Below are 11,122 nucleotides of genomic sequence, written 5' to 3'. Positions count from 1 at the left end.
GGGACCGGTCTTCTCAGAGCGCTACATGATTATTCCAGGCGAGTATTTATAGAGGTTAGAAAAAAGCTGCTACAGTGCGCTTGAGTTCACCACACCCCTTAAAAAAACGCTTTACAAAAATGCTGCCTACGCGCTTGGCGCTTGGCGAATCATAATCCAGAAGGGTGTCTAGTGGCCGTAATGTGAGCACACACACGCACAGCACAAAATGCCGTTCCGGCTGTGTGTTTTTAAGCACGTGTCTGTCTACTTTATATAACTTGTGGTTCATTGTACCTTCCTCGCAACTGTTATGTATATTTCTGGGGATATTAACAGGAACGAGCACCTGTCCAAGGCAAAACAGCTCGCTCGAAGAACTCCATCCGAGCCCACTTGGAGGGCGCAGCAGCAGCGCCTATGGCAGACAGGTCCGCAGAGGCTAGCACCAGCACCTCGAGCATCGTTCCGACCCCCGTCTACAGGGAGATGCAAGAGAGGTACGCCACTTGGTTCTCAAATGGCAGAGCGAGGCCAAGAAATGCCACCGAATGTTAAAACATCGGCAGATTAGGTGACTGACAAGACAGTTTGGTTAGCGCACTGTTCATGAGGATTATGGTTGCTCTAAACTTAATGCAGCGGAAGCTCAAACATGAACGAGAACATAAATTTGCTTTAAACCAATGATTGCTCTGTAAGTAATTCCCTCCAATGTTTGCGCTACCTGTACCCGCGGGGGCGGGACCGGATTTATCTAGCTACTTTTCCGTCACCACAATACTGCCCAGGAATTGCAAGGTGTCTACCCTTTTGTGCAAGAAACAGGCATGCGATTCCTACCCCGTACACCTCTTACAAAAAATGTCTTTAGACGGTCTATAGGCTGTCCATAGACCTCTGTCTACAAAGTCTATAGGCTGTCTATAGACAAACCCTAGGGAACAGTCTATAGGCAACAAAAATCCTATAGACAGTCTATAGAAAATCTAGAGTTATGGCCATACACTTTTAGCAGAGTTTTGTCTATACACAATCTATAGACTAGGAATAGACAAAAATAAATATCTATATAAAGGATATAGAGTCTATAAGAAGTCTATAGACTGTCTACTGACCATTTTTGCGAGAGAGCTGCTCTTACCTCGAAAAATGCATTCGGTGCACATAGCTTCCATGGCGGTGGCTCCGCGACGATAGAGGACACTAAATTATGAGCATTTACGCGTTCAGATGAACATCGTGATTGAATCCTAAGGAAGACAGTACAAAAACCTGTATTCAGAATGCTGCAGACAGGGTGTGCCTGTAGCTTCAAGCCGGCTAATGGCGTAGGCTAGAGAAAAAATCTAAAATAAGAAAAAGTGGGGCACGGGTGAACAACACTCAAGTGGTTTATTTGTAGAGAATGGTCAGTGGTATTTGTGCCCTGAATACAAGTGCACTGGCCTGGAATTACGAACGACTACGGCTCCGTTAAGCCGACAGGGTTCTTGGATTGAATGCGCCAGACTTTACAGCGCGAGCGCGTAGCTTGGGGATTTTTTTTTAACCGTTCGCAGGCTTTATTGTAGTCTCCAAACTTCGAAAGATACCGAAAATTATTTGTTAAAAAGAATAGAAACGCGCTATTTCGAACACGGTCTACAAATTGGCTCATGAATTATAGTGATAGGGAATTATAACAATAGACCAAGACTATTTCTTTTAGCGAATTAAGAGAATCTTAGAAATAAGCTAACCTGGTAATGAAGGTTGCCCATAGGCCTCAACTCTTTCCTTATTCGGAGTGCCTGTCGTTTACCTCACACCTTAGTCCTAATAAGCCTAAACGCCTTCTGTGTGTACATACCGCATTTGCCATTTGTTAGTTATGAATTATTGGTCCCGCAAGTACATGCGGTATGCATTTTCTACCTTATGAAGATATCGCCTGTCTATAATGACTCCTCACTTAGGTTCTCTTTCTGAGGAAAGAGCAGTGACAGTTCTGCTGCAACCGTTTCTTCATGTGAAAGGCTGTTGTCTTCCTTGGGATATATCCGAAAAGCCCACTATAAAGCATATTCCTCTCTGCTCATATCAAAGCGACTTCCTCGCGTTTCCTTCTTTGATCCTATAGGCAGCTTAAAGCGTTTTCGCACAACTTCCGTCTTCCACCTTGGACAACGTTCCTCATGGGACCCGCGGCATGAAAGGGAGCAGGCGCTAATAACTCGTTACTAGCGCCTTTACATTGGCAGAATAACTTGTTAAGCGCCAAAGAACCTACACAGGTGCTACTTTACTTCAATTGACAGAGCAGCACACGCGATGTTCGGTGGCTGTAAGTTCCGGTGCCTCCTGCGGCTTGTTGCAGTTTCTTTCGGTTACTTCAAATATTTTGTCTCTCCAAAACAAACAATCAATAAAAATGAAATCCCCTATTCTTTCAAATACTCATGCAAACATGCAGCAGTACACGCACACATGCGCACACATGCATACGTTCGGTTGGCGCAAATGAGGGTAATACCATTCGGGCTTCGGTTCAGCTCCACTCAAGTTTCTGACAGCTTCCATTGCCCGGACAAGCGAGCAAGGAGGTGGCCATTTTTATATAGAGGCATGTAATTTTGCTCCTTGAGGTCTATGCCACTACTGCTTGGCGATAACATCGTGCTTCGCAAGGCCGGCCGGCCGGCCGGCCAGAGAACAGCGCGTGTTACACACTTTTGCACCCCACAGTACACACATGTATATCTCACATATATGTATGGAAGTATTGAGCAGACAAAGGTTGGGAATTGAGAGGCTCGTTGTGGCATATATATGAAATAAATGAAGGCAGCCAACACTCACTGAAATGTTGCTATCGTTCTTTTTTAATTTGTGGCTGTGGTGAAACGTCTCCTGGTTAGATTGCGCGCAACATAATACCTCCGAAAGTAGAAAATTGGACAACCCTGCCGTAGCTCGTATGTATGTATGTATGTATGTATGTATGTATGTATGTATGTATGTATGTATGTATGTATGTATGTATGTATGTATGTATGTATGTATGTATGTATGTATGTATGTATGTATGTATGTATGTATGTATGTATGTATGTATGTATGTATGTATGTGTGCATGCATGTGTGCTTGTATGGATGTATGCATGTATATATTCATGCATCTATATATGCATGCAAGTATGTATGTATGTACATGTGCCGTCAAAATTAAATCACAGGTTATCTTAATTAGCCAAAAATGTAATTTCATTGCCCTTGATTTTATGCACGAATTAATAAATTCAACCAAATTGTCATTGTGTGAATTACAAGCTGCAAACAAATAATAATTCCTAACGCTGTGATTTCGACGTCGACCGCTTTGCCCCAGCCATGGCCACCAGCATATGCAAGGCGGATTACTGCGCCCTCTTAGCGTTTTTCCGACGCCATTGATCGCGGGTCCTCTCTTGAATGGAATTCACCGCTCGTTCTTGAGTTGTACTGAACCAAAGAGGGATTCAAGAACTGCACAAGATGGCGCGGGTGCCACCGGTGGGCTTTTCGTGTAGTTTTGAAGCGAAAATTTCACTACGCCAGCTTTTCAAGCCGTCAGCGGGGCCGCAACTTTTACCTTAAACGCAGCTAGAGGTCACGGTGGAGGCACGTTTCACCTTGAATGTACATAGAGGTCAAACCATGAGCATAACTGGTGGTAGTCAGGTTCGACACATGACGGACGGATGGACGGACGGGCGGACAGACGGATGGACGGACGGACGGATTGATGGATGGATGGATGGATGGACGGATGGATGGATGGATGGATGGACGGACGGACGGACGGACGGATGGGGATGGATGGATGGACGGACGGACAGATGAGGCTGAACCTTTTTCAATCGGGTGGTGGTTCAAACCACCTAGACTTGTAAAATTTTACTCTTGTCTATATTTTAGCCGCCTATCAGATAACCTTCGCTTGGTTACTTCTACTCGCTTAAAATCTACTTTTCCTTCACTGTCCTCAAACCCCAATGCTTTGGATAAATCATCCCCGCTGCTTTCTACTGTAGGGTGAAGCCCTTTGCAGAAAAGTATCAAGTGTTAAGCCGTTTCTTCCTCCTCTCCGCACGCAACGCACAACGTGTCTATCTCGTGGTACCTGACTCTATATGTCTTAGTCCGCAAAACTCCCGTCCTGAGCTCAAACAAGAAAGAGCTTGCGCTACAATTAGCATAGATATTTTCTTTGGCTATTTCCTGCTTAAACATCCTGTATGTTCCCAGCGCTGATTTCGTCAGCATCCTTGTTTTTGACAGAGCTCTCTCTGTTTCTTTAATCTTTTTCTTATCCAATAATTGCTGATTTGCCCCCCCCCCTACTGCTGTCCAAATATTTGCTTGTCAATTTTCTAGTTCGCTTTCTCCACTTGGTGTCGACATTCCTTATGTACAGGTATCTGAAAACGCCAGCTACAGCAGCGACACCAGCGGCTGTTACACCAACCGTCTTGACTTTGACCTTGACCTTTGACATTTGAGCTTTCACTTTTGTCATTTGACCTTGACCTCCGGTCATGCGGGAAAGCGTCTGCCGGAATCGCATGCGCAGGTCAATAATAATAATAATTGGTTTTGGAGGGAAAAGAAATGGCGCAGTATCTGTCTCATATATCTTTGGACACCTGAACCGCGCCGTAAAGGAAGGGATAAAGGAGGGAGTGAAAGAAAAAAGGAAGAAGAGGTGCCGTAGTGGAGGGCTTCGGAATAATTTCGACCACCTGGGGATCTTTAACGTGCACTGACATCACACAGCACACGGGCGCCTTAGCGTTTTTCCTCCATAAAAACGCTAAATAAAGAAATTAAATTAATATTGCTTTTAGGGAAAACAAATTGCACCTCTCTCACATATATCGGTGAACACCCGAACAGCGCCCTTAAGGGAAGGAAAATGAAATAAGGTTGGTTTTAATTAAAGGAAATTACGCCTGTCTAACATACAACCTTCGTATGCAAAGTTTCGAGACTGATTTATTCTCTTCTGTAGAAATGATTCCACAAAACAAACGTTGGTGATTATGTGTACGGGCTAACCTGAGTTCTTTATGTTAATTGCTGTGGCAGCCGCTAGATGGCACTACATGTAGAAAGATACGTAGTCGCTAGTCGTCTGCGCATTCTACTGTGAATGAATGTGGAGAGAAGGACGTCCACCTCGAACAGCGTGTAAACAAAAAATTCTGTGTGAAGCTTGGAAAGAGCCACACAGACGTAAAAGCTCCTTTGTGACGCTTACGGCAACGAGACATTATCGCGGGCGCGAGTTTTCGAGTGGCACAAGAGGTTCGTTTCGGGGAGAACGTGGGTGGAAGACGGCACAAGGCAGTGGTGCCCTTAAACCTCACGGAATGAAAAATGAAAACAACGTGGCTCGGTTTAGGGAAATTGTACAGCAAGACCGCAAAATTACAGTCCGCATGCTATCGGATGCTTCCAAATTAGTAAGACAACATTCCACCAAATTTTGCGTGAGAACGTACGAAAAGGAAAGCTGAATGCCAGACTTGTGCCGCACTCTATCACAGGACCAGACGGACACTCGGACATCAGTGAGCGCTGATTTGCTCTCCGCGGCAGTGAAGGATGCTGCATTCGTCGACAGCATCATTACTGAAGACGAAACATGGTGTTTTCAATACGATCCTCAAACAAAGAGGCAGTGCGCCGAATGTTGGTCCACAACCTCTCCGGCGTCGAGAAAAGTGCGACGACAGGCGACCGAAACAAAGACGATGCTGATAGTTGTTTTCAATGCCAGAGGTGTCATACACCACGAGTTCGTCCCGCAAGGGCAGACGATGAAACAGGAGTTTTTTTTTCACGTGCGCCAACATATGCGTGATGCACTGCGACGCCGTTGCCCTGACTTATGGGCATCTGGACAATGGAGCTTTCTCCACGAGAACGCAAGGCCACGCACTGCTCTCAGCGTGACAGAATTCTCGCCAAGCAGAGCACTACTGCACTTCCCCATGCGCCATACTCACCCGACGTCTTCCCGTGCGATTTTTTCCTGTTTCCTTGTGTGAGGAAGATATCCCTAAAAGGTCGCTGGATGCGGAGTGTGGAGGCCATTCAAGGCGCCACGACAAAGGAGCTGAGAGCCCTGCCAAAAGAAGCGTTTTGCAACTATTTCTAAGACCTCAAGAAGCGTTGGAAGCTGCGTATAGACTGCAAGGGATACTATTTCGAAGGGGTGCTGCACAAATGATTTCAATGTTAAACGCATCTTTTTAAATGGACTTAGTCTCGGAACTTCAAGGACAAAGGTTGTATCTCGGTGGTCACTCGAACCGCGCCGTAAGCGAAGGAAAATGAAAGTTGGTTTTAAGAAAAGAAATGACGCCTGCCTCACATTGCGCCATTTTCTTTCCCCGAAAACCAATTTATTTTTCAATCTGGCTTTCTGAAATTATCTCCAGGGCTTGCGCGTCGTTTGGAAACGGATTTGGTTCCATATCTCCGCATTTATAATAAACTGCACATCTCCAACCAAAAATGTTAACTTTAACCCAACGTTTCGAAGCCCACTCGGCTCCTTCATCAGGGGTGACAGAGGGAAGTAGCTAGCGTCTTTTAAGTATTGAGGGGAGGTGTGGAGTGAAAAGAACGACAGCTGTGTCGCGAAAGGCGCGGGGGGGGGGGGGGGGGTTAGGCTGTTAGTCACGCTGGCGCACTGCAGGGAGGTAGTGAATGGCGACTTTTTTTCGTAGAGTTAAAGAGCGAAGTCTCGGGGCATATACTGGGGGCAGGTTTCCTTTTGTGCGTTGGACACCTGAACCGCGCCGTAAGGGAAGGGATAAAGGAGGGAGTGAAAGAATAAAGGAAGAAGAGGTGCCGTAGTGGAAGGCTCCGGAATAATTTTGACCACCTGGGGATCTTTAACGTGCACTGACGTCACACAGCACACGGGCGCCTTTTCAAAAAATTTCAAAGAAAGAATTCGGCAACATAAAAACGACGTCCGCAAATTCGCAAGAGAGCGCAATCCAGTAGCCGAACATTCCGAGGATTCCGACCACAGAATCAACTTCGAAGAAACCCGCATCCTCGGAACCGAAACGAATTACCACAAAAGGCTCCTTCTGGAATCCTGGCATATCCAAACCACCCCGAGCAATATCAACCGCACAAAAGGAAACCTGCGCCCAGTATATGCCCAGACTTCGCTCTTCAACTCTATGAAAAAAAGTCGCCATTCACCACCTCCCTGCAGTGCGCCAGCGTGACTAACAGCCTGAACCCCCCTCCCCCGCGCCTTTCGCGTCACAGCTATCGTTCCTTTGACCCCCCCTCTCCCCTCCATACTTAAAAGACGCTAGCTACTGCCCTCAGTCATCCCTGATGAAGGAGCCAAGTCGGCTTCGAAACGTTGGGTTTAAATTAAAATTTTTGTTGGAGATGTGCAGTTTATTATAAATCTTCAAACCCAACCAGACAGGCAAATCTGTCAAAATGTTTAGTTTTCAACATATCTCCGCACACAACGAGCAATATTACTGTTGTAAATATCACCTGAGCTATATTAAGTAGATGCTGTCTTGTGTGATAGCCTTTAATGTCGTTTCGAAGAAAGCTAGATGTCTAACAAACAAAAAAATGCTTACTACTGTTTGGGGTCAGTAATGCTGTCTATGGAAACCGCCATTCTCTCGACCACCAACATAGCCAAGGAGATGCAGCTTTTCGCTTTCGACCAGGCCTAACCAAAGCTGAACCACCAGCAATTTTATTTTCACTGACCTATTGAGTGAGAACTGCTTGAAATTAAAAGGTGGACGCAGAAACCGAAAGCTTTTGCTCTTGCAGGATGGACCATGAGGAAATGCGTCGCATGCGCCCGTTCCTCGTCTGGTGGTGCGTGGCTTTCCTCCTCTTGTCGGCCTTCCTCACGTACATGCTCGTCAAACTCTGTGAGTGCACTGAGTTCTTCCTCTCGCCGTGCTTTTCTAATCGCTTTCGTCAGCATATTTCGTTTCCTTCGCGGACAATAATTTTTGCCTCAGCTGCTTCCGGTTCAAAACGCAATGGATTTTCAACGCAATCAGACTCTGAAAGAAAAATCACAACTCACCTTGTTTTAAACTTATATCTCCCTGGCGTGGTGGTGAGATAAAAATGCGCGAACTGCACAAGTTATTTTCTGTGCGCAGAGCTGAGCGTCCTAAAAATAAATTAAGGTTGTGGAGCAACAAAGAAGCTGCAGTTCCCATCAAGTTCTGTAAAGGAGGCCGACTTTGAATTTTAAGATAGGCCGCAGAATAGGGCTCGCAGGCAGGCACGTGTTGCGCACCATCTCCAGCTCCCTCAGACACGCATAGCAAGCTCCGCCTTTCCCGCCGTTTGAAAAATTGGCCTTCCTTTTTTTCCCCGATGCGCAGGACAATAGTGCATTTGTTTTTCCACGTGTTTAGTTTTATGTGTGTCCGTCATAGCCTGAGCCGTTTTGGGAAGTTAAACGCATAAATTGTAAAACATCTCAAAAACCAACCAGCGTAGCTGGCTCACGTAAAAAAAATACATGGGGTAGGCAATCTTTAGAGGGCGAAGTGTGATGATTCTCAGCCTCAAAGACTACTCCATGTGAAAGTGTTTTCTCTAAGGAATACTGCTATGTCTTTAATAATGGGAAATTCCTGGCAGGTAAGTAACGCTGTGCGTTATTTGGCACTGCGCGAGCAAAAGTGTTTCAGCTTGGCGATTAAATTTTCATTCTAAGCGTGCTTGGTCAACGGTGGGTCGCAGGAGAACGCCGTTGTTCACGTCGTCTTCGAGCGCCATGTGCGGCACTTCCTTTGGGCGCTGCCTTCTTTTTGAAAATTGAAGTCTTGGGGATATCGATCAATCTTCCTCTAGGACTGATTTTAAGAAGAAACTGAAAAGCGCTTTCGCTTCTATCAATGTCTTGGTATCCACAAACCTATACTTGGTGTTTCTATGTGTGTCACCTCCTATAAAAGAATGTTCCCCTAAGGGGTCCTTAAAGATAAATATATGATATAGATATGTTGTGGTTGCCATGTAGGATGTAAGGTTTTTGTTTATATCTGGCGGTAAGTTAACTTCGACTCTCTTTGCGAATGATAATAAAGTGCTTTAACATGATGATAGTATAAGGACTGGCTCGTGCCTCTATGGCTACAGGTGAAGGTGCGCCTATGTGGTGTCGAAGTCGTACTGCTTTATGGCCTACCGTCAGAGTGGCGGGAACATCTGTGTAGTAGAGACTGCGACGCAGTGAAGGATAACCAGACTTATCTGAAGGTCCGTGTGCCTGGGACTAGGTTAATTTCTGACGTGAAAAATAAAGTCCCATTGTGTTGGTTTATTCGATAGAGAGGACAGCTGGGCAGTTGAACGTACAGGACAGTTTTACTGCACAGCCAAAGACGGATGTCGTCATTTGGTCCTGTAGCGCTTTGAGGTGGGAAACAACTAACTGTGAGCACAACTGATATACAAATACTGGCACTGTTGCTGAGTACAGTCCAAAAGTAACCCTGGGTCCGTCTGGAGCGGCTGCAGCAACACTGCTAAAGAGTACAGCATGCAAAACAAGAATGGTTGCCAAGCTTTTTATCGAATGCTCTTCTTGCAGTGCAGGCAGTCACGTTGTCCGCCCTGAGAGTCCAACAGACGACGTCAGTGAGGCCAGATTACACCTCCACAACTGCAACAACGAGCATCATAACCACGAAACCTTCAAAGACAACCACTACCACAAGTACCACTCTGGCAGAGCCTCCACCAGTGACTGTACCGACAGGACCCCCCAGTGAGTAGTTTTCGCGAGTAGCTCCGTGAATATTTTGCGGCGCAATATTGAAAATTTTTTCTCAGTTTTGAAAAAGCCTGATATAAAATCGCAAAGGCAGCCTTAAACATTAGCCTTGTCGCAAACTGGACTCGAATGTATGAAGTTTCCGTAATACCAACGACATGCTCACTGAAATAGTGACTGTGCAAAACTTTCTAACTCTCAAGTCGGTCTGCACTCCTCTTCTCGGAGTGGAAAGAGAAGCTTTTCTATCTGGCTTACGCAAGGAGGAACTCGATCGCAAGGTTGCCAGGAGAAGGAGCTCAAAAACCAAAACCAAACTGAATACTTCGAACCAAATTAAACAATTTGGTTTCTCATGAGCTGTGCGATGAGAACGCACGTTATAGAGTCTCAGGTGGTATAAATTAATCCGGAGTCCTTTTCTACGGCATACCTCATAGCACATGTATAACTTCGGGACGCTAAACAGAAGTTGAAATGGTTTTTTGAGAATTAGAGGTTATTCAAGAGTTCGAATCTACGAAGCTTCTAGGTAAAAGATCCAAAGTGTTTTGCGGTAGCGTTTCACAGGGTGACGTAATCGTCGATTAAAAACCGCGACGGTGTTCAGGGTTCTCTTCACTGCGTTGGACAATGCGGGGAAACTCGTAGTGACACCATTGTGTCGTCGAAACTTCAAATGTCTGCTTGGTTCGCCTGCATGCTGCTATGCTTCGCCTGATGCCGCCATACATTGCTTCGTGAGCTTCACCTTCGGTGGCGTTTGGTTTTCTTTCATGAAACAACCGTTTCTTCGCTGGAAACGCAGTGCCGTTGTACGTAACGTCATTATCGGCGCCCCTGCTCGTCGCTGTGGACTGCAGAAAACCCTGAACGCTGACGCCGCTTTATTCGGCGATTACGCCACCATTTCGAATGCTAGAGAAAAACGATTTCGCAGGCTTTATTTGCGAGTTTTACACGTTCGGCCCTTTTAAACTGATTGAAATCTAAAACCTCTTCAATTGCTCTTTAAGCACCAAGATCCCCGCTAAAATTTTACCAGTTTTTCTGTATCCCCGACCCTGTTGCTGATTTCTACGTAAAAAGGTATTCATAGAGCCCGCATGCCCTCCTTCCCAGGAATGATGATTGCTTACTTTTGTTTCATCGAAACAGGTGGTGGAGCGCTTACACTGCTGCATGCTATCACGGCGCTTTAGTGAATGGTACATAAAGCTGCATACAGCGGACAACGGAAGAGAAAAGTGGGGCTCGAAAAAAACCCACGAAAGCAGAAGATTGGACAGCCGTCGGCGTAGTTCAGTTGGTAGAGCA

General features: G+C 45.8%; 1 protein-coding gene across 1 annotated transcript in view; it reads left to right on the top strand.

The window, feature by feature from the left end:
* LOC144120034 (uncharacterized) overlaps positions 1–11,122 on the top strand; it is a 57,025-nt gene that overhangs the window by 6,143 nt on the left and 39,760 nt on the right. The window contains exons 2-4 of the mRNA XM_077652512.1: positions 319–479; positions 7,834–7,937; positions 9,623–9,799. Of these exons, the coding sequence (XP_077508638.1) occupies positions 400–479; positions 7,834–7,937; positions 9,623–9,799 (361 nt within the window). The 5' untranslated portion in view covers positions 319–399. The remainder of the gene's footprint in view (positions 1–318; positions 480–7,833; positions 7,938–9,622; positions 9,800–11,122) is intronic.

The sequence above is a fragment of the Amblyomma americanum genome, chromosome 2 (assembly GCF_052857255.1).
Source record: "Amblyomma americanum isolate KBUSLIRL-KWMA chromosome 2, ASM5285725v1, whole genome shotgun sequence".
Lineage (NCBI taxonomy): Eukaryota > Metazoa > Arthropoda > Arachnida > Ixodida > Ixodidae > Amblyomma > Amblyomma americanum.
This window is presented reverse-complemented; position numbering and strand designations above follow the sequence as displayed.